Source organism: Zalophus californianus, chromosome 9 (assembly GCF_009762305.2).
Source record: "Zalophus californianus isolate mZalCal1 chromosome 9, mZalCal1.pri.v2, whole genome shotgun sequence".
Classification (NCBI taxonomy): Eukaryota; Metazoa; Chordata; class Mammalia; order Carnivora; family Otariidae; genus Zalophus; species Zalophus californianus.
The window spans coordinates 110,931,226-110,955,023 of NC_045603.1; the positions used below are offsets into that span (position 1 = coordinate 110,931,226).

The 23,798-nt window shown below is 39.2% G+C and overlaps 1 protein-coding gene across 7 annotated transcripts in view; it reads left to right on the forward strand.

Moving 5' to 3' along the window:
• Positions 1 to 801: 801 nt before the first annotated feature.
• ARHGAP12 (Rho GTPase activating protein 12) overlaps positions 802 to 23,798 on the forward strand; it is a 115,175-nt gene continuing 92,178 nt past the window's right edge. For 5 of the 7 annotated variants that reach the window (XM_027592738.2, XM_027592741.2, XM_027592739.2 and 2 more), the window contains exons 1-4: positions 802 to 945; positions 16,601 to 16,636; positions 16,780 to 16,870; positions 18,323 to 19,077. In XM_027592738.2, the coding sequence (XP_027448539.2) occupies positions 18,400 to 19,077 (678 nt within the window). In that variant the 5' untranslated portion in view covers positions 802 to 945; positions 16,601 to 16,636; positions 16,780 to 16,870; positions 18,323 to 18,399. Of the gene's footprint in view, positions 946 to 16,600; positions 16,637 to 16,779; positions 16,871 to 18,322; positions 19,078 to 23,798 lie in introns of those variants that run through there. The other 2 variants (XM_027592743.1, XM_027592744.1) reach the window with 1 other exon arrangement.

A 23,798-nucleotide genomic window follows, 5' to 3' on the forward strand; every position in this document is an offset into this window, starting at 1 on the left:
CAGGATCACCCTCACATGAGAAACCTTTAATGCCTCTGACTTCTGGATTCTGTGCTGCCAAACTGCAAACACTGCAGACTGTGATGACTTTGGCCAATGACACTGTGGCCCTGGGGCTTACACACAGCAGGCCCCGTGGGCAGCTTAATGAGTGGTTATGCGGCTTTGGAGCAGCAAGATCACGGAGCGGCCGCTCCTGGGTTCCCCAGGGCCTTCGTCAGCCCTGAGTGTGCACAGCTGGTCAAGCAATCTGCCCTGGTGGCCCCGGCGCAGGACAGCTCGGCATGGCCCCAGTAAATGGACTCAGAGTCTCCAGAGTTCCATTTCGTCCCCTTGAAGTGGCGTGTGGCACTTTTTCCGAGTCTCCCCGCGGGATTTCCAGGGCCGTGAACGACTGACCTACGTCTGGCAGCAGCTCCCAGCAGGCCAGTGGGCCAAGAAAAGGAAAGGGCAAGGCCCACCGCCCCTCCTTCCCTGGGCTCCGTTCCTGTCACCCTACTGCTCCGTCCGTTTCCTGTTCGCCCTTCCCTCGTTATCTCCCCAGCGTTTTCTCTCCACGCTTCCCACTTCATGTTTACAAACTGCTTACGCCCACTTGGCGGGCAGCAACCTCGCCAGCCCGAACCCCTCATCCAGTCCCTCCACCTCCCCCCGCCCCCTCCTTCTCCCGGATCCGCCTCCGCTGATTCACCCCGCGCCCGCCCGGGTCATCACGTGAACTTCGTCCCGCCCCCCCTACCGTCACGTGAGCAGCCAGCCCCGCCCCGCCCCCGCGCCGGCGCGCTCCGACGTGCCCTGGAACTTACCCTCCCTCGGAGACCAGCCTGCGGGGACCGGCCGGCCGCGGCCGCCGCGGTGTGAGCGCCCTTCAGGCTCGCCTCGGCGTCCCGCAGACCCCGTGTTAGTACAAGAGGGAGCTGCCTCCTGGAGGCCGCCGTGCTCTCGGTAAGGTGGCGGGACGCGGGTCCCCGTGGACCGAGGGCAGGTTGGGGAGGTGCTGCACAAAGGCGTCTGCGGCCGGGGCCGTGCCCGCCGAGGGCGGCGGAGTTAGGGGGAGGTGTGTGCGGGAGGCGCGTCGGCGCCGAGGTACGCGCGAGGTGCGGCCGGGAGCTGCGCGGGAGGGGTCGGGGCGCAGGGTGCAGGGTGGGCGCGGGGGGAAGGGGAGTCTTTGCCAGCCCATTGGCTGACGTGGGCGAGAGGGTTTAAATGGCTCGAAGTTGTGGCTCCTCTGCCCCCCGGGTTTCCTGACTTCCTGTGTGAGGGCAGCGCCCGCCCGCCCCGCCCCTAGGAAGGAGGGCGTCGGTGTTTGTGTGTGTGTGTGTGTGTGTGTGTGTGTAAAAGGCAGGCTGGCTGGTGCCGCCCTCTTTCCTCGCCTTCTGCAGCTGCGTGTGCCCGCTCTCAGACTGCTGTGGGGTGTGCAAACCCCCGCCCCCCCCCCCCCCCCGGGAGCCCACCTGGGGCCTCCCCTCGAGCACTGCTGACCTTAAACTGGTACTTTAGTCTCTGCAGTGTTTAGAGGTGCCCCGCCCCTGTTGAACGGACACTTGCTACTCTAGCTCTTCAGGGAGCAATCTCCTCAAAGTCCTTGAATTAAAAAAAAAATACTCTTTACAAGCGTGCTGCCCTCCTCCCATTTCAGCGTAGATTGTCCTCCAAGAATGGCTGTCCTTTACGTGTTGTATCTTAAGTTACTGCAGACTCTCCGAGAAGAAATGTCTGCAGGGTCATCATTACAGAAAAACGCACGGCCTTCAGTTTCAGAGGCTTGTGATGTTTTCCTTCGACCCAGCAGCAGTTATAAATGCATTTGCAAAGGTTAAAGCGAAATGCTTAAAAACATATCTTTAGGAAGGTTCTAATGTCATTCCAAGTGAAGTGTTTATGATAGGTTAAGGCAGCTAACACTAGAATTGTTTTATGGCTAATTATGACACACGAGAGCAGCTTTTATCGAATATTTATGCACATATTCCAAAGGGAAGGAAATGTGGAGGAAGGCGCATCAAGTGAGGAGTCACTCGGCTTCTGGGTCAGATTCTGCCACACTTCCGAAGGTGAGACCTCGGAAGACTGTTGGAGTGGAAGGTTGTTAAAAAGTATCTAACCCCTAGCCACGCCTGTTTTGTACTGAAAACTTGGGAAACGATGGCCTAGAGCTGTGTTCCTAGATCCTAGATCCAGTGTTCCTTACCTGATCTATAGGAAGGTGTGTTACAAGAATGGGTCATCTTTCTGTACCTTTTCTTGTCTGAGTAGACATTCCGGCTGCTGATGCTAGTAATTTTCTCTTTTCCTTTGTTTTGAAATGCCTTGAAAATGTTTCAGAAAAGGGATTTGAGAGCCCAGAGCCGTGCCTAAAAGTAGGATCTGAAGACTTAACCTTGAGCCATGCACCCTGAAGAGCCAGACAACCTGGACGCATATGTGTGACCTATGGTTCCATGTAGCTCTGCAGGTGTTTCTTCTTGGGGAAAAAATTAACTGTAATGAAACAGATCATATGTATGTGTGTGTGTGTGTATGCCCAGGATTTGTTGATAGGTTTTTCTTTGTACTTTATCAGCTATAAAAGTTGGAAAAGGTTGCTAACTCATTGATTCTTAATATGCCATTCATAAAGATTAGTTATCTATATATAGTCAATATATATCTTTAAGTGGTTTTTTTTTTTTACTTTACCAGTTGTGAGGCACAAGTGAAAACTTGTACTATAAATGCTATAGAAAAACAGCTTATTATTTGTAGTTAATCATTTGGTTTTTATTTCATTAATTATGAAGTCTCTGGTGCTTTTTTAAAATAGGTGGATAGACCATGGGCTTTACAAATTTATGTACTTGAAGTTGTGCAGTTGACATTCCTGAGAGTAATAGGGTAATAAATTTTAAATTGACTGAAATGAAACAGTGAACATAGTGATGTGTAAAATCCTTATGTGGCACAACCAGTATTTTGCTTACCTGAGAAAATTGGTACTAAGAAAAGGTAACTTAAGGTGAATCTGCCCAAAATGGACATTACAGTTTTCTAGTAGTGGGAGAGAAAAGAGAAAGTAAACCTTAATCTTATATTTAACATTTTTAGTTTTAATTGCAAATATGCACTGTTTTGTGGAATGAATCAGACATGAAAAAGTATGATGGTATCACATAGCATCATTGTATTTCAAATCATGCTTTTCAAATTACCCTCTTTTGAGGAACCCATTGGGCCACTATCTATGTGGTTTTTCTTTTCTTCAACTGTTAAGTGGTCTAATTATGCCACATCCTCAGTTGTGGATGGCTTTGCTATGATTCGGCCATTTCCCTATTACTTTTATTGACCTAACATATCTTGCAGTTCAGTTTGCAGTTGATTAGTTTTTTATTTGAACCAAACTGCCAAATTCTGACGTGTCTAAGTATCCCTCCCCTGTTGATAATTAGTGCTTCTCGAACTTTAATGTGTATGGGAATCACCTGAACTTCTAAGAAGCCCCCAGGTGATACCCTTGCTGCTGCTCTACTGCCCAGACCACAAACTGCTGCAATCCAGTAGAAGTACAGTGCCAGTCACCTGTGTAACCTTATTTTATTTTTATTTAAGTAATCTCTCCACCCAACATGGGTCTCAAACTCGACCCAGAGATCAAGAGTTGCATGCTCCTCTGACTGAGCCAGCCAGGTGCCCCTCACCTGTGTGATTTTAAAGCTTTTTAGTACTCACATGGTAAAAAGTAAAAATGGGGGAGAAAAACCCAAGTAAAATAAATTTTTTTTATCATCTCATCATGTAATCAGCATGATTCTTTTATTCAGACTAAGTCTTCAAATCTTCAGTGTATTTTACATATACAGGGCATCTCAGTTTAGATTAGCCACACTTAAAATGCTCAGTAGCCACATTTGGCTAGTGGCCACTGTGTTGAACATCACTTCTGGAGTCTAGAATCTAGACCAGAGCTGTTCTCCGTGTATTTTTAGATTGGCCCCACCAGCATCCTTTGGGAACTTGTTAGAAATGCAAATTTTTGGGCCCCACCTCATACTGCTCTCATTAGGAATGTTTGGGTTTCAGTAACTTGTGTGTTAAAAACTGCAGGATATGACTATATATGTGGTATTCTGGATGGGATTCTAGAACAGAAGAAGTCCATTAGGGGAAAACTAAGAAGTCTGAATAGAGCATGGCTGTTACTATGTATCAGTATTGGTTCACGGAATATGACAAATGTACCATACTAACATCAGATGTTAATGGTAGGAGGAACGGTATATAGGATCTATGGGAACTCTCTGTGCTATCTTTGCAATAATTCTTTAAATCTAGAACTCATCTAAAAAAGTTTTGTTTTTTTTAGAGAAGCTCTCCAGGTGATTCTGCTCACTAAAAGTTTGAGAAGCCCTGCTCTAGATTACTGATACAACCTACACTATTGCACCTTGGACGGGTAGGATGGCTGCTAGGTTTAGGTTTGGTAGGGTAAAAATAATAGTATTTTGTTAGAAGAGCTAAAATCTGTAAAGCATTATACCAAGTGCTTTACACATATTTACTCATTTCAGTATGTGGTATCTACTGTTAATAAGCTCCATTTTACAAATGGGAGAAAATGAGGCTCAGAGAGGTTAAGTGACTTGTCTTAGATCACATAGCTAGGAGGAGGAAGAGGCACGTGTGTTTGAGGAGGGACTGATTTTATAAGCCATCAGTTAATTTGTCAGTATTTTTCTAGTCACAACTTTTTTTTTTAAAGATTTATTTATTTTAGAGGGAGAAGGAGAGAGCAAGCACGCATGCACCGGGGAGGGGCAGAGGGAGAGAGAGAGTCTGAAGCAGACTCTGCGCTGAGTGTGGAGCCCGTCGCGGGGCTCAATCTTACAACCCTGAAATCATGACCTGAGCTGAAACCAAGAGTTGGACGCTAACCGACTTGTCCACCCAGGCGCCTCCGAAACTCTTGGTTTTTTTGAGTAAGCAGTGATTAGTGTGGATACTTTGTATCACGCCTTATAGTTTACAGAATACTTTTCCTCTTTTCCATTCTCACAAGAATCTTTTGAGATTTGTATTGTTTTACAGGTAAGTTAATGTACTCAGAGTCTGAGCACCAAAAAATGGCAAATTGTAATATTGTAACAGGCCTCTAACCCTGAGTTCTGTGGCACAGAAGAATTTAGAATACATTTTGCAGTTAGAGTGGTATCTTTAAAAGTTTGCTGAAAATTCCAGTATTTTACTATATATTACTGGTTTGTTCAAAAAATCAGTTTTATTGAGATAGAATATGTGTGCACTAATATACAGTAACACTCGACAATAGAAAGGAGTGAACTACAGATACATACAACAACATGGATGAATCTCAAAAGTGTTGTTCTAAGTGAAACAAGCCAGATATAGAAGGCTCATACTGTATGATTTGTGGGTACCTTCCTATCACCACTTTACTGCCTTTAGTAAGCAGTGATTAATGTGAAGCTCTGTGTCATGCTTTATAGTTTACTAAGTACTTTTTCACATTTTCTCTCTCCATTCTCACAAGGATCTCTCTTAAAAAATTTTTTTTAGTATAATTAACACACAGTTACATTAGTTTCAGGTGTACAACAGCATTTCAACATTCTCTATTCCTTATGCTGTGCTCCCCACAAGTGTAGCTACCATCTGTCACCGTACAACACTATTGCAGTATTATTGACTATATGCCTTATGCTGTGTCTTTTATTCCCATGACCTATTCATTCCATAACTGGAAGCTTGTATCTCCAAGTCTCTTTCACCCATTTTGTCCATCCCCTTCTGCTCCCCCTCCAACCCTTTCCCAGGATCTCTTAAGGTTTGTATTCTTTACTGTTTTACAGATGGATGTACAATTCGTTTAGGCATTCATTAGTTGATAGGCCTTTGAGTTGTTTCCAGTTTCTGGCACTTAATTCTGGCACTTAATAAAGGTGTTATGAATGTTTATATAAGGCTTTTGCATGGACTTATGCTTTCATTTTTCTTGGGTAAATACCTAGAGGTATTGAAAAGCAATGGCTAGGTCATATGGTAAATGCATGCTTAATAACTTTATAAGAAACTGCCAAAATGTTTTCCAAAGTGGCTTTACCATTCTGCATTCCCACCAGCAGTGAACGAGAATTCCAGTTGCTGGTATCCTTACTGTATGAAATATCCTTTATATATACTTAAAGCCATTCTAATGTGTGTGTGGGGAGTGATAGTTGGTGCTTTGAATTTACATCATTAGGGTTTTTTAAAAAACAGTATTAGGTATAATTGCTGTATAATCTGCATATATTTTAAATATGTAATTTGATGACCTTTGATATATATGTATATACCTGTGAAACCATCACCATTATAAGGAATGTATCTAACTCCCCTCTCACCCCCCCAAGTTTCCTTGAACCCAAGGGTAATTCATTACCTTGTTTTCTGGTCAATATTGATTTGCTTTCTGGCACTATAGATTTGTTTGCATTTTCTAGAATTGTATGTAGATGGAACCATATAGTATGCACTTTCTTGTCTGGATTTTTTTTTCCACTCAGCAAAATTATTGTGAGATTTCCAGTTTGTTGTGTGTATTAGTTAATTCCTTTTTGTTGCTGAGTGATACCCTATTGTGTGGATATACGGCAATTTATCCATTCACCTCTTGATGGCCATTTGGATTGTATTCAATTTGGGGCTATTAGAAATAAAGCTGCTGTGAACATTCACCTACAGGTCTTTGTGTGGATACATGCTTTCGTTTCTCTTGGGTAAATACCTAGGGGTAGCTTCCCTGGGTCCTATGGTAGATGTATATTTAAAATTTTAAGAACCTGCCAAACTTTTTCCAAAGTGGTTTTACCATTTTACATGTCCACCAGCAGTGTGTGAGAGTTTTAATTGCTCCACATTCTAGAAAACACTGGTGTATGAATATTAGTCATTCTAGTGGATGTGTTATTTCTTTATGGTTTTAATTTGCATTTCCCTAATGACTAAAGATGTTGGGCATGTTCTCATGGGCTTATTTACCATCTATAGATCTTTGGATAAGTGTTTATATCTTTTGCCCATTTTTTATTGGGTTGTCTTATTGACTTGTACAGTTCTCTGTATATTTAAATGTGAGTCCTTTGTTGAAGTTAAGTTTGTGTCTATATTCATGAGGGATGTAGGTCTTTAGTTTTTCTTATAACGTCTTTGTCTGGTTTTGGTATGAGGATATTGCTGACCTGATAGAATGAATTGGGATGTTTTCCCTCTATTTCAGTTTTCTTCAAAAGCTTTGTGTAGAATTGGTATTACCTTCCTTATATTTTTGGTAAAATTCTCTACTGAAGCCATCTGGGCCAGGACTTCATGGGAGGGTTATTTGTTATTTATTTTTAAAGATTCTGTTTATTAGAGGACATGAGAGAGAGTGCATGCCCAAGGGCACACAGCAGAGGGAGAGGGAGCAGGGAGACTGACTTCCACGCAAGGCTTGATCCCAGGACCCAGGGACCATGACCTGAGCCGAAGGCAGATGCCTAACCAACTGAGCCACCCAGGTGCCCCTTGGGAAGTTCTTAAAAGATTTTTAAAGACCGATCGATTTATTTAGTAGGTATAGGGCTATTTAGGTTATCTGTTTCTTCTGAAGTTCTGGTAATTTGTCTTTCAGGAAATTTGGTCATCTAAGTTGTTAGATTTACAGGCTTAAAGTTGTTCATAATATTATCTTCCTTTTGATGTCTTTAGATCTGTAGTTGTGTCCCCTGTCTCATTCCTGATATTGGTAATTTGTGGTTTTTTTTCCCCATTTTATTCTGGATCAGTTTGACTAGAGCGTTATCAGTATTACTGATCTTTAAGAGCCAGCTTCTGATTTCATCTAACATTTTTTCTGTTTTTTTTTTTTTTTTTTTTTTTAATTGACTTCTCTGCTCTTTATCATGTCCTTTCTTCTGCTTACTTGGGGTTTAATTTGCTCTTCATCTAGTTTCTTAGAGTGGAAGTGTACATCACTGATTTGAGACCTTTCTTTTCTAATATGGGCATTTAGTGATAGTTTTCTCTGAGCACTACTTTAGCTGCATCCCATAAATTTTGAGATGTCTTGTTTTCATTTACATTTCAGTTCAGATTTCCTGTTTGATTTTTTCTCTTACTTCTGAGTTACTTAGTATGTTGTTTAGATTACAACAAATTTGTGGGTTTTAAGCTATGTTTTGTTAATTTATAACTTAAATTCTGTTGTTAGAGAGTATACCTTGGTGTGATTTCAGTCCTTTTAAGTTTATTGAGATTTGTCTCATGGCCCAGAATACAGTCTGCAGAAAATGTATGTTTATAGGAGACTGCTGAACTGGCTGCCCTGTTTTTAGCATTTCCATCAGCTCTGTATGAGTGTTCCAGTTGTTGGTATCAGCACTTTGTATTGTCTTTGTTTTGTAAAAATAACTTTATTGTGGTAGGTATGTGATAATCTTGTTTTGATTTAACTTGCATTATTGGATTTTCAGTGTTTTGTAAAATAATTTAAATTTGAATAAAAATTAAGAATCATGGTGTGTTTTATTTTCCAGTAGAGGACAGAAAGCTCTGAGGCCTTGGTAGTGGTAATAGTAGTAGTTCATCATTTGTTTGCTACATAAATGCTACTTTTCAGTTTTCTAAAAGTTTGAATGTTTGCCTTTTAAAATTTACTTTGAAAGAGGATCTGTAAAAGCTATGTGAGGATTTTAGTGACTTTTGTGGTTTTTGGGTAGACAGGTATAAGGTGATTTAAATTGTAGTCTGCAGTGACTATTGTAATATATACGCAATAGTATTGTATGTATATACCACATTTTGTTTAGGCATTTATCTATTTATGGACATTTGGTTTGCTTTCACCTTTTGGCTATTGTGATTAGTACTGCTGTTAACATGGATGTACATATATCTTTTCGAGTCCCTGCTTCGTGGTGTTTTGGATGTGTACCCAGAAGTGGAATTGCTGGGTATTTTGAAAAACCACTGTATTATTTACCCCAGTGGCTGCACCATTTTGCACTCCTAACAAGAATGGCAATTTCTCCACATCCTCACCAACACTTACTTAGGGTTTTTTTTGGTTGTTGTTGTTTTTCTCTGTTCTTTACAGTAACCATCCTGATTGGTATGAAGTGATGATATTGTAGTTTTGATTTGCATTTCCTTAATGATAGTGATGTTGAGCATCTTTCCCTGTGCTTATTGGCCATTTGTGTTTCATCTTTGGAAAAATATCTATTCAAGTCCTTTGCCTATAGTGACTCTTATCACAATGTTAATTTGGAGTAGGTTGGCATCATTTAAGCATTAAAAAGAATATATTTTTGGGGGGCACCTGGGTGGCTCAGTTGGTTAAGTGATTGCCTTCGGCTCAGGTCATGATCCTGCAGTGCTGGGATCAAGTCCCACATCGGATTCCCTGCTCAGTGGGGAATATGCTTCTCCCTCTGACCCTACCCCCTCTCGTGCACTCTCTCTCTCTCAAATAAATAAATAAAATCTTTAAAAAAATATGTTTTTTATTTTTTTTAAGTTACTGATGTCTGACTAGAACTTTGCAATAGCCAGATGTTAATAATCACTACACTTGTATTTGCCTTTGTTTTGTAGATTGTCTTTTTAAATTTTTTTATTTTTTAAGATTTTATTTATTTATTTGACAGAGACACAGTGAGAGAGGAAACACAAGCAGAAGGAGTGGGAGAGGGAGAAGCAGGCTTCCCAGCTCAGGTCATGATCCCAGGGCTCCATCGCAGGACCCTGGGATCATGACCTGAGCTGAAGGCAGATGCTTAATGACTGAGCCACCCAGGCGCCCCAGATTATATCTTTTTTTAAAGCACAGGATTTGGTAAACATTTGAAAGTAGTTGAGTGTAAATAGTTATTTCAAAGATTTTCTTTAAGAGGGTAATGTGTATAGTTTTGGAGGAATATCTGAATGGGTTGTGAAGAGATTGAAGTTTTTCTTCTAAAGTAAATTATTAGAGGATTAGAAATCCTATTAAGTTTTATAAAGACCAAGGTTATGATTTTGTGGTTAAGATATGACAACTTATATGATGGTATGAACTGAGACCATGACCATGGGTGTTTCCCCAAAGGAAAATCAAGATGTTCTTACTACAAGGTGGGCAGGTGAAAATGCCACAGAGGCAAGATCAAATTTTTGTGAACTGTAAAAAAAGTTAATTTCTTTTTTTTTTTTCCCCTGAAGATTTTATTTATTCAGTAGGGAGAAAGAGAGCACAAGCAAAGGGAGCAAGGGGCAGAGGGAGAAGCAGGCTCCCCGTTGAGCAGGGAGCCCCATGTGGGGCTCAGTCCCAATCATGAGCAGAGCTGGAGGCAGATGCTTAACTCTCACCTGACTAAGCCACACAGGTGCCTTTTTTTTTTAATTAAAAATGATCATTTTAGAAAGTTCTTAGTAAGAAATTTAAAAAATGGGGCTCAGGTGTTGAGGGTATAGAAGAAGAATCCATTGATTGGAATGCAATTTGAAGAGAAAAAACTGAAAAATATGGAAGCAGAATTGATCATCAAAGAAGGGTGGTTTTAAAGGTTAACATGGAGCCATTATCAATGTAGATAGCTTATGAAATAGGAGAATCTGAAGGAAAAGGAAATTACTGGCTCAAGAAAAAGTTTTTGTTTCTTAGATTTTTACTAGTTCTGAGGGTTTTTTTGTTTTTGTTTTTTGTCTTGTTTTTTGTTTTTACCTTATAGGCTATCTTCCTGGTATCCTACCCCATCACATTAAAACTCTTAGTGTGTGCAAATGGACCTGAAGGGATTAAATTCCAGTTTAATCTTTAATCCTTTTGGTCTGAAAGGGGTTGATCAGGGTGCTTTACTAAAGTACTGAGTGTGTGAAATTTTTAATACAGTAGACTCCTCACTTTCTGCTGTCATATATCAGCTGGATCAGTATTTACTCTCCACATATAAGAGATTATTTTAGAATGATTTTGAAAATATAACAACCACTGATAGTAAAGAATCCTGCTACCCCTTAAATAATTGTAACTCATGTTTTGATGAGAAAAACAGGGACAGATTCTCCATGAACGCAGTGTGTAAAAGTAACTAAAGAAACATGAGTTTATTTAAATTACTCAAACATGTCAGCATAATGTAAGATATTTTAATATGAATATGAAATATGCATGATATCACTTTTAATTTGGATTTAAATCTAGTCCTTAACATCCAGAGGGGGAAAGGTCAATATGGCACTATAAGATGCTCTGGGCTCATTTTGTGTATTTTCTGCCCCAGTCCTTGGATCAGCCATTTCTCCAAAGAGCCTTGAATCCTTTATTTGGAGAATGGTGTTAGAAACCGTATCTGGGTGCTAGGTATACTTGTTGATGCTAGGCTGTCATTTTTACTGACAGGGAAATATGCATGTGTATACTAAGCAATATATAGATGTATATCTGTAATAATTTTTTATGAAATCACCTTTATGTAATTTTATCTGTAGTAAGCTAAAAATGAGTTTATATTGATGTCTTCAAATCTAATCCATGGATCATTCTAATCTTTTCCGCAGGATTATAAATTCCCACTCAGTAATTGAGAAACCTGGCTCCCATCATCCACATTCCATTTAATCAATTATTTAATTCTAGTATACATATATGGCAGTATCAGGATTTTTGACTTGTACCCCCATGAGAAATGTTTTTATCAGCTTAGAATACAGTACTTATGTGTAGTTTCTTTGCCTATATTCTTACAGACCTCACTTATTTCCAAGATAAATTAGGTCAGCATCCTCTTTCAGAGGTTCCGTATATTTGTCATATTTTTTTTTTTTAATTTATTTATTAGGGAGAGAGAGAATGAGAGATCTAGAGCATGAGAGGGAAGAGGGTCAGAGGGAGAAGCAGACTCCCTGCTGAGCAGGGAGCCCGATGTGGGACTCGATCCCGGGACTCCAGGATCATGACCTGAGCCGAAGGCAGTCACTTAACCAACTGAGCCACCCAGGCACCCCTTATTTGTCATATTGTTAGACTATCTTGTCTTATCTGCTTTCTTGGGAAATCCTGTGATTCCCCCAACCTCCTGAATGATTTTTTTTAAAATTTGGGTACATGAAATTTCATGCTTTGTGTTGTAAAGATTAATGGGTTTTGACAAGTGTGCAGTGTCATATATCCACCTTTATAGGATCATACAAAATAGTTTTATTGACCTAAGAGAATCTCCTGTGCTTCACCTATGGAACCCTCCCTCCGGTCCTCCCATTCCTGGCAACCACTGTTTCTATGGTTTTGACTTCCCCAGAATGTGATGGCTTGAAGTCATTCAGTATGTAGCATTTTCAGACTGGTCTCTTTCACTTTGCAAAATACATCTAAGATTAATTTGTGTCTTTTCTTAGCTTGATGCTTTATTTTTATTGCTGCATAATATTCCATTGTTTGGATGTCTCACAGTTTGTTTATCCTTTCTCCTATTGAAGGACATCTTGGGTACTTCCAGTTTTTGGCAGTTATAAATAAAACTGCTGTAAACATTTGCATGCAGGGCCTTTTGTGGACATAAGTTTTCAGCTTATTTGGGTAAATACCTTGGAGTGTGATTGCTAGATTGGGTGGCAAGACCATGTTTACCTTTGTAAGAAATTGCTCAGTTGTCTTCAAAGTGGCTGAACCCTTTTGCATTCCTACTGGCAATGAATGAAAGTTCTGTTGCTCTACATCCTCATTTGCCCTTGGTGTTGTCAGTTTTTTGGATTGTAGCCATTATAATAGGTATGTGCTGTGTGTCTTGTTTTAATTTGTAATTCCCTAATGACATAATGTTGAGCACCTTTTCATGTGCTTATTTGCCATCTGTATGTTTTCTTTCATGATATCTTTTTCAGATCCTTTTCCCATTTCCATTCCATTCAGAACCCATTCCATACTGGGTTCTTTTTGTTGACTTTTAAGAGTTCTTTGTATATTTGGTATACAAGTCCTTAATCAGGTATGTGCTTTGAAAATATTTTTTTTGTGTGTGTGGTTGACATTTTTATTCTCTTAGCAGTGTCTTTCACAAAGCAGAAGTTTTTAATTTTAATAAAGTCCTAATTTTTTTTATGGGTTGTGTATTTGGTGGTATATCTTAAAACATTGTCAAACCCAAGGTCATATTTCTTCTTTTAAATTGGAATATTTTCTCCATTCTTGTAACAATCCAAGAAAAAGTCATTATGTCCACTCTTATTTCTAAGACTTCATGGCATGAATTGCCCTAAAATACCCCATGCAAATGTCACATTTTTAGTAAAATATGCTTGCTTCCCCAAATGCTTCTTTTGTTGTTTCCTCATTTTTGTTTCAGATTTACATCTTGGGTTTGAATTTCCTTTACTAGTTTATGTTTGACTATGTTCTCTCCTGCTTTCCAGTTACCCAATTATTTCCTGTTATCCCTCTGCTGTCCCCATTTTGCTATTTCTTTATGGCTAGAATAGTTGATAATATCAATCAACTATTTTCCTTCTCTTCTTTAGACTTAAAGAAATGTCTTATATTCTATACTTTTTTATTCTTGGAAAATAAGGATCATGCATTATGAAAAACTAAGCGCTCACTAGGGGCCTATGATTTTTTGTTGAACAAGTATACAGTTTACAAAATTATTTGGTATAATTTCTTATTCTGAAACAATACTGGAATTGTTCTTAACTATTTGTTGTCCTCGTTAAGTTTAATGGATTTCTTTATTTTATTTTATTTATTTGACAGAGAGAGATACAGTGAGAGAGGGAACACAAGCTGGGGGAGTGGGAGAGGGAGAAGCAGGCTTCCCGCTGAGCAGGGAGCCCGCTGCGGGGCCCGATCCCAGGACCCTGGGATCATGACCTGAGCCGAAGGCAGATGCTTAACGACTGAGCCACCCAGGCGCCCCTAATTGATTTCTTTAGTAGAGACCTGTTTAGGGATTCTTCATTTTAAGCAAGTACTTTTAAAACTTCTTGGAGAACTTCACATCAAGAATAATGGCTTAAATTGTATTTTTAAGTTGGTTAATATGTGTGTGAGGCTATATTAATATCTTGTTGCTTTTGGCACTAGAATTGCTAAATTGGTTGTATATCTGTGTATTAAGCTTAACGTGTAGATTCATATCAAAAAAATTGTAGACTTATTAATTATGGATGCATTTACTATATGTCTCTTAAGATTGTGTTTCCTTGTTTACTTTTTTGATATACCTAGTAAAGATATCATGCTGAGAGATGTACTTGATTAAAACAGATGTCCTGGGGGAGGGAGATAACAAGTGCTGAAGTGTGTAATTTTTGATAGGAAAGAAAATGAGAAAAAATGGCAGACAAAGGAGGAGGCTATTAAATTTTAAAATAGCCTCATAGGAAGTTCTGAGTCTGACGGGGAAGAGAAGTAAAAGATGTAAGCAACTGTGTGTGTATCTGTATGTATATCTGTTCTTGTTGAAACATGAGGAAGAAGACTGGTAAGAGGCATGGAAAGCCTATGTGGGTATTTTTGAAACTGCCAAGTAAAGCGGTGGTTGGTACTGGGTAGTAGATGTGCAAAAACTTTATATGTATTGGTGGTTGGGTAATTAGTTGTAAGTGTACTCGTGATGAGTATGGATGGAGGAGTGTGGTGATGAGTACAGAATGTATTTCAACAGGAGGAGGGTTGCCTTCAGAGGGCATATAGTTGGATGAGTAAGATTCTAACCAAAATACTTGAGAGGATAAGATAGTAGGATAAACAGTGTTAACCTAATCGGAAGAGAAGAATTCACAAGTTTAGAAAACAGAGAAAGAAACAAGCAAATGAAAAATTAAAAAAGGTAATTGTTTTTTTAATATAACTTCTCTTTTTAAATAAAATTAGGCAACATAACTTACACATTTGCAGATAATTTTCACTTAGTTCTGAGTTTTTAGAGCTACCCCACAATTGTTTTAATTTTCTTTGAATCCATAGTTTATAATAAGGCTTTTCTCTTTTTTATTTTATGTAACTTTTGCCAGACCTTGGGTTGTGATACATAATTCCTGCTATGTGACTTCCTGGAAGTTTATAATTTATTAGTCTCTCTTAGGAGCTTCCCAGTTTCATTCCCCATCTCACTACCCCAGTATTATAACTAGAAAACGATCTCGGCTCCAGTTCTCCTATTCTTATCCCATTGTGTCTACTCTTGTTCGTGTTGCTTGCCTTGATATCCAACTACCTTTTATGTATAGAGGTTTTTGACTTCTTCCCCAACTCCTTGTCCTTCCAATCTCATTTTCTTTAAAGCTTAGATTGCGTGTCTCATGGTGAACATGATGAATTGACTTGTCTTTCTCCCTAACTCCTCCTTCGTCCTTATCTTCGTGGTCACTGGGCAAGGTGTAGTCAAAGCCTGGCAGTGAAAGGGGCTGAACTCGGACTGGCTTTTAAGCTGTCGTTGCTCCCCACTGCTCAGCCTCCCTGCTACTAGCGTGATGTCCAGTTTTTTTTTGTTACTCTTCATACTTTCCTTTTCTCCATTCCTGTGGCTAAATATCTGACTAGTTATAGTACATCTGAACTCAGAGATGTTGCTTAAGTTATTTTATTATTTCCTGGAAAGAAAAAGAAAAAAAAGATCACCTGAGGCTAAGTACTTCAGTGTGGGCTTTTGAAAAGTTGTAGTGAAAAACTTTTATGTAGGTGAAAGGATTAAAGCACATAGTGACTAATGTCCTGGAAATGAAAGTAAAGGCTGAACATTTGGAAGGTTATAGTCTCTATTTACCGCCACGGGAGAGACCATGCAGATTTGGCAGGGCTGGGGTGGGATAAAGAAAGGAAGTAGATTTTGGATATGGTAAGTTTTAGGTACCTGTTAGAACACTGAGTGGATTTGGTTTCTGTGTTTCAGTAGTCTCCTTTAATGTAGAAGAATCTTCCTCCCTTCTTCATTTTTTATAAAATTGAATTTTTTGAAGAGTTCAGGTCTGTTATCTAATAGGATGTCTTACACTTTGGAATTGTTTTCTAATAGCTTAGATTTAACATGTTTTTGACAAGAATACAACTTAGGTAACATTGTGTACATCACATTAGGAGGCATTTATCATTAAGGTTGTCCCACTGTTGGTGTAATTAAGTTTGATCACTTGGCTAAGCTCATGACTGCTGGATTTCTCTTATATAAAGGTATATTTCTCTATTTATAGTTAGTAAGTAGTCTGTGGGGAAGTATCTTAGGACTCCCAGTAGCTTTTAGTCTTTGTTTTCATTCTCTCTGTCCACTCCATACCATAAACTTGAAAACCTGTTCTGTCATTTTAACAATTTTACAAAAGTTGTTTCTCATATTATTAGAAATTAAAAAAAAAAATCTGTTAGAATAAAAATAAAGGGCAGAAAAGTTGAAATTATGTGGAAGTGAAGTAGGAAGGGGCCGTGTGGAAGCATACCTTGTTTTTGTACACTTTGGAGGGTGGCACAACACAATTGTGATACATAACGTGGCTGTTATAAAAATGTGAGCAACCCATTATAGCTCTTCTAAAACATGAGCAACGTTATATTATTAGCCTTCTTAAAGCAATCCTGCTTAACGTTAATGAACTTTATTTTTTTTTATAGGTTTAAATGTAGTAGTGGATATTTATTTCTTTTAAGGTAAGTTTTTTTCTTTTCTTTTTTGAAACATTACTATATTAAATTTGTTATCCACATAGTTTCTCTAGAAAGTAAATTTCTGTTACTGAAATTGGATGACTGATTTATTTATCACCTGGGCTTATGGGCTTTGTCTGTTACAGAGAAGAAAATTGTCTTCAGGAGAATGATTGTCAGCTGCACATATAGCACCCAGTAACATGATACCCAGCAGTTGGATGCTGAAGAAGATTGGTAGGTTGTCATGGGACCTTGCATTTACACGTTTCTGGTACATCTCAGTATTCAGAATTGCTTAGGTTTGCCTGGGGACCCTTGAGCTTTGGGCTGAATATTAGTTTCCTAGGGCTGCTGTAGCAAAGTGCCACACACTGGGTGGCTTAAAACAATAGGAACTTATTCTGTCCCAGTTCTGGAGGCTAGATGTCCAAAATAAAGGCATTGGCAGAGCTGTGCTCCCTCTATGAAGGCTTTAGGAAAGAATCCTCTGCCTCCTCCTAGCTTATGGTAGCTGCTGGCAGTCCGTGGGCTTCCTTGCTCACAGCTGCTTCACTCCAGTTTCTGCCTCTGCCTTCACGTAGCCTTCTTCCCTCTCTGGGTCTCTTCTTCCTGCCTCCAATCCCCCCTCTTTTTATAAAAACACCAGTCATTGGATTTTGGTCCCACTCTAATCACGTATGACCTCACTTAAAGTGATTACATATGCAAAGATCCTATTTCCAAATTAGGTCACATTCACAGGTCCTGAGGTTAGGACTTAAACATCCTTTTTTGGGAAACACAATTCAGCACAACATATTCATGGTTGGGGCTTGACTTGAGTTTAGCAGTATCGAGAGGCTGTGATCACTTTGAAGCTTGAGTACCGTGTTCTCTGAGGTACTAAACTATTTTGGAATTGGTAGAGAAACAAAAATGAATCCCTAGATTTCTCAGGCCAGTTTAGAGATATTTCTATAATAGATTTTGGTGGAGGGGGTGAGGATTTTTAACATATACAGATAAAAAGACTGGTTAATATATTTGCATTTGTGGGATTCAGTCTGACAAGAATTGTGGCCCTCCTGAGGTAGACACAAGAGGGAACAGTAAGCTAGGAGTTTTCTTTGTGTGCATACTTTGCCTAACAGTAACAGTGCTGTCCTTTTCATCTGTTTATGTTAGGAAAGGAAACTTGTATAATTGGATAATTTTTTTTAAGCTCATTAATACCCTTGACCATTTTAGAAAATAAAGGGTACAGGGTTATTGAAATTCAGCTTCACCTTCAAAGAATACCTTAGCTAAGCGAACCTAGCTCAGCACCTGGCCCTTGGTAAGTGCCTAATACGTATTTGTTACTAGCCTAAGAAAGTGAAGGAGGTTTGAGGTAGTTATGAAAAGAAGGAAAGTTCTCACCTCTTATTTTCTGGATATTTTCTGTCTGGCTGGTAGGGTATTTACTGTTCCAGTAATTCGTTTGGTTTTGTTCATAAATGACTAGAAAATACAGATTACAGTTAGAGTGAGTGTTTTTAATATAGGACAATACATATGATATTAGACACATGTTTACTTTCTGGGGTTTGAGATTTGAAGGTAATATTCTTTAAGTGCCTGTGTTATATGATGCTTGTGAATAAATCTTAAAAATCCAGGCTGTGTTAACGGTTTCTTCATTCTTTTCCTCCACTTAAATAAAAATAGCTCTGTTAATACAACAAGCGGTAAAGCCATAATGTGGCATACCATCCTGTTTGAGAGGTGAACATTGCTGAATAAAAATGGCTGACAGAAGTGGGAAGATTATTCCAGGACAAGTGTATATTGAAGTGGAATATGATTATGAATATGAAGCCAAGGACAGAAAGATTGTGATAAAACAAGGGGAACGATACATCTTGGTGAAAAAGACCAATGATGACTGGTGGCAAGTCAAACCAGATGAGAACTCCAAGGCGTTCTATGTGCCAGCCCAGTATGTTAAGGAGGTCACCCGCAAAGCTCTCATGCCGCCTGTTAAACAAGCAGTTGGACTGCCAAATAATTCTATGAAAATGATACAGAGTCTCCATCTTCAGAGGTCAACAGAAAATGTGAACAAATTGCCTGAGCTTTCAAGTTTTGGAAAGCTATCATCGTCTGTTCAAGGAACAGGTCTCATTCGTGATGCAAATCAGAATTTTGGACCCAACTATAATCCAGGTCAGACTGTGAACCTAAGCCTGGACTTGACCCATAATAACGGAAAGTTTAACAGTGACTCACATTCTCCTAAAGTTTCTGGCCAGAATAGGACGCGCTTATTTGGTCATTTTCCTGGCCCGGAGTTCTTGGATGTAGAGAAAACTAGCTTCTCCCAGGAACAGTCTTGTGATTCAGCAGGAGAAGGCTCGGAAAGAGTACATCAGGATTCTGAGTCTGGCGATGAACTTAGCAGCAGCTCCACTGAACAGATAAGGGTAAGATGAAAAGTAGAATGATGGAACACTTACCACTACCATAACAAAAATGCTACAGATTTTACTTAAAATCTTTGTAGGAGTTAGGAATTGTTTGTTTTTAGAATACACGGGTTCTATCCTGATTTAATGAGATGGAGAATAGTGTAATAACTTGTGGAGTTCATAAAGGCTGACCTTATGGTTTCTTTTCTTTTCTTTTTTCCTCTCTATTTATCCTGCATAGGGTAGGAAGGATTTACTTAACTTACCCAGTGATGATACTTCTTTTACTAGACAAAGTCTGTTTTCTAACTGTACTCATTTTGACTGGTTTCCGGTAAGTTTTCAGGTAATGGCATATGAGGAAAGATATCCCTGGAATGTTAGCTACTTGTTCTTTGAAACTGGTTTATTAACCTTGAATATTTAAAAAAAATACAGAGCTCACAAATCTTTACCGTCATTCTTGCACTTTTGTGTCTTAAGTGTCTAAATATATACACTTGCTTGACTGGAACATTAGCCTGAAAAAAATTTTGTGTCCACGGTTTGATCCCCCCCTTACCTGACTTTATTTTGAGATTAGTTTATACCAGTTTGTCAAGTCAAGTGGAATAATTTTAAAAGCAAATGCAGGAAATTGAACTTGAATGTATTTGGATAAGTCTGATTTTAAGTGAAATTGAAAATTGATAAATTTTTGGCCTAAAGTTCTTTTATAAGATTTATTCATCAAGTTAAGTCAGTATTTGTGAGGCTGCTCTTCGATGTGGTCTGGTTGTGATTGAACCAGTTTGTTCTTCCTGTAGCTTTTAATTTTTCTTGTGACATTTTGAATGAAAATAAGGAAAAGGAAAGATTCTCTAGAGAAACTTCTGATGTTTGAGATCGAGGCAGTTATATGAAGTAGCACTATCAGTTTACCATCATGTGTCTTGGCAGGCTTCTGTTTTTTTAGTCTTTATATGATACTTTGACATAGGATATGTAATGTTTTCTGGAATTTTTCTGTTCATGCTCCTTATTGAACTAGCGGGACCTGGGAAAGATGTGTTTTCTGTTATCGGTAACCATCACTGTTATTGCACATTTCAGATTACATTTTATATTTAGGTACACTAGCAGTCCTGGGTTCTCTTCATCATGCTCATCTTAAATTCACTGCATGGAACTTCATGGCTCCTAACCTCTCCTGAACCCTTAACACTGGAAATCCTGTTAGATCTCTCTAGCAGGTCCTTTTCCTAACTTTGTCACAGCAAGTGTTTTAAAACTTTTTCACTTTTTCCAGTTTTCTCTCATTCACCTGTTTTTCCCTGCTCTCTTATCTCAGATAACCTTGCCTTCTATTTCACAGCCTAAATAAAAGCTTTGGGATGGAAACTCTGGCTTTGGGGAGGATGTACTGCACAGCAGTTGATAGTGCTGGCTTTAGATTTGGATCTGGTTCCATACCACTTACCAGCTGTGCCATAATTGGGGCAAGTACTTAACCTCTGTGTGTCTCAGCTTCTTCATTTTAAGGTGGGGATCACAGGGTTGTTGAGGATTAAGTGGGTTACTATATCTAATATACTTAGAGCTATGCCTTGTGCATAAATGCATTATGTGTCTATTGCTACTTGATAAATTACTCTTAAGTCTAGTGGCTTAAAACAGTAAACATTATCTCAGTTTCTGTGTTCGGTAACTCGGAAGCAGGTTAATTGAGTGGTTTTAAAGATTTAGGGTCTCATGAGGTTATAGTCTTATGAAGGCTTGGCTGGGGCTGGGAAGCTGCTTCTGAGATGGCTCACTGGCAGGGAGCTAGTTGTGCCTCCTGAAGAATGATGCTTGAATGATGTAGACCAGCTTTGTCTCAGAGGGAGCAGTCCCAAGATGGAACAAGGCATTGTCTTTTAAAAGCCAGAGTCTTGGAAGTCACGCACTGTCGTTTCCTATTGGTTACACATTTCAGCTGTATTCTGTGTGGGAGGAGACAGCATAGGGATACAAATGTCAGGAGAGGAGGATCGTTGGGGGCCATCTTGGGGCTGGCTAGCGTAGTAAGTATTCAGTACTTACAAAGAGAGCTGTTGTAGTTTCTGTTGTTATTTATTATTTCCCCCATCAAATCTGTAAGTACACCTGTATCAGCAGTTCCCTTTCCCTTATCTTGTACAGTGCAAGCATTGCCTCTCTTATCCAAGGGCAGTCTCTTCAGATCTGCTTTCCCCCATTTTTCACAAACCTTTTGCTAAAGATTATGCAGCATTGTGCTCATATGGCTTTAGAGTGATTATTTACCATGTTTTCTCCCTCATCATTTAAATCTGCTCATGTTTTTCCCATTTTAGTAAAGCTTTTCAACAATACCTTCCCCTCTGAGTATCACTTTATCACCCTTTCCCTTTACTGGCAACCTCTGGAAAGAGTTGTATCTATTTGCTTCTCTACATTTCATCATTTTCTACTCACTCCTTAACCTATTCTAGTAGGGCTTCTGGCTCCAGCATTATACCTAAACTGCTTCTGCTAAAAGGTACTCATTGTTAATAAATTTATAGACAGTTGAGAACATTTATACAGTGTCATCATCACAGTGAATAAGATTAATTACACATGGCAATTTAAAATAATCTTTTATTGAGGCATTGCATACAATCCAGTGGAGTAGTCCTAAATGCATGACTTGATGGATTTGCGCTTATGTATACACCTCTGTACTAACCTTGAGTCCTTCCAGTCAATATCTACTCACTTCCTCGTTCATGTTTCTGTTAGGATATTTTCATTTTTCTGACTTACATTGCCAGAAGACGATGCTATGATATCACAATCAAGATACTGGCATTTGTACAGTCTAGATACTCAGCGTTTCTTTTTTTTTTTTTAATTTTTAAAAAATTTTATTTATTTATTAGAGAGGCAGAGATAGCGAAAGAGAGCACGAGTGGGGAGGAGAGGGAGAAGCAGGCTTCCAGCCGAGCAGGGAGCCCAATGCAGGGCTCGATCACAGGACCCCCGGGATCGTCACCTGAGCTGAAGGCAGATGCTTAATCGACTGAGCCACCCAGGCGCCCCTAGATACTGAACATTTCTGTCACCACAAGCATCCTTTATGTTGCCCTTTTATAGCCACACTCTCTTCCCTCCCATGCCTTTCCCTCCTTAACCCCTGGCCACCACTAATTTGTTTTCCATCTTCATAATTTTGTCATTTCAAGAATGTTCTATAAAGGGAATCATATGCTATATACCTTTAGGGATTGGCTTTTCCATTCAGCATAGTTCTCTGGAGATTGATCCAGTTGATTGTGTATTTTGTTGTTTTTGTTGTTGACTAGACTTCTGTGGTCTGGATGTACCACACTTCGTCTCACCATTAACCCAGTGAAGAACATCTAGGTTTCCAGTTTCTTGCTATTGAAAGCAAAGCTGCTATATATATACATTTCTGCACAGTTTTTGGGTGAACATAACTTTTCATTTGTCTGGCATAAGTGCCCATGAGTATTGCTAATGATATGGTAGATGCATGTTTAACTTTTTGAAGGAACTGCCAAACTGTTTTCCAGAGTGGGTATACCATTTATATTCCTACCAGCAGTGTCCATGATCCAGTTGCTCTGCACTTTTTTTTTTTTTAAAGCCATTCTTATGGTTTGTAATAATATCTTGTGTTTTGATTTGCATTTCCTAACAGCTAATGATGTTGAAAATCTTTTCATATGCTCATTTGCCATCAATAGATCCTTTCCATTGAAATGTTTTTTGTCCATTTTCTTTTTTTCTATTTCTTTTTTTAAGATTTATTTACTAGAGAGTGTGAGCAAGGGGAGGGGCAGGGGGAGGGAGAGTATCTCAAGCAGATGCCGTGCTGAGTGCAGAGCCCAAGACAGAGCTCAATACCATGACCCTGAGATCATGACTTGAGCTGAAACCAAGAGTCTGATGCTTAACTGACTGAGCCACCCAGGTGCCCCCTTTTGCCCATTTTGTAACTGGACTGTTTGTTTTTGTACTCTTGAGTTTAGACAGTTCTTTGTGTAGTGTAGATACTAGTCATTTGTCAGATACGTGGTTTGGAAATATTTTCTCCCAGTGTATACCTTGTCTTGTCCTCTTAACAGCATAGCTGTTTTAGTCAGGTCTCCAGAGAAACAGCACCAGTAGGGTGTATGTATGTATCTACACACATACACACATGTATACATTATATAGAGAGACAGATTTATTTTTAGGAATTGACTCGTGATTATGGAGATTGAAAAGTCCAAGATCTGCAGAGCGGATGGTAGGCTGAAAACCCAGGGAAGAGCCAATATTGAAATTCAAATTCCAAGGTTGTCTGCTGGCAGAATTTATTCTTGCTTTGGGGAAATTAGCCTTTTGGTCTGTTCTGGCCTTCACCTGATTTGAGGAGGCCCACCCATGTTATGGGAAGCAATTTAATTTACTCAAAGTCCCCTACTTAAATGTTAATTTGCATCCAAAAAACACCCTCGCAGAAACATCCAGACTAGTGTTCCACCAAACACCTGGCCCAGCTGAGTTGATATATAAAATTAACCATCACAGTAGGCCAAGATTCTAAATGTTTCCTTCTTTTTTTTTCTAAGTTTATAGATTTACATTTTGTGTTTGAATCTGTAATTCATTTTGAGTTTAACTTTTATATAAGATGTGAAATAGGTTTTTTTTTTGCCTACTGATATCTGATTATTCTGTTTTATTCATATATGTGTCTGTCCCTCCTC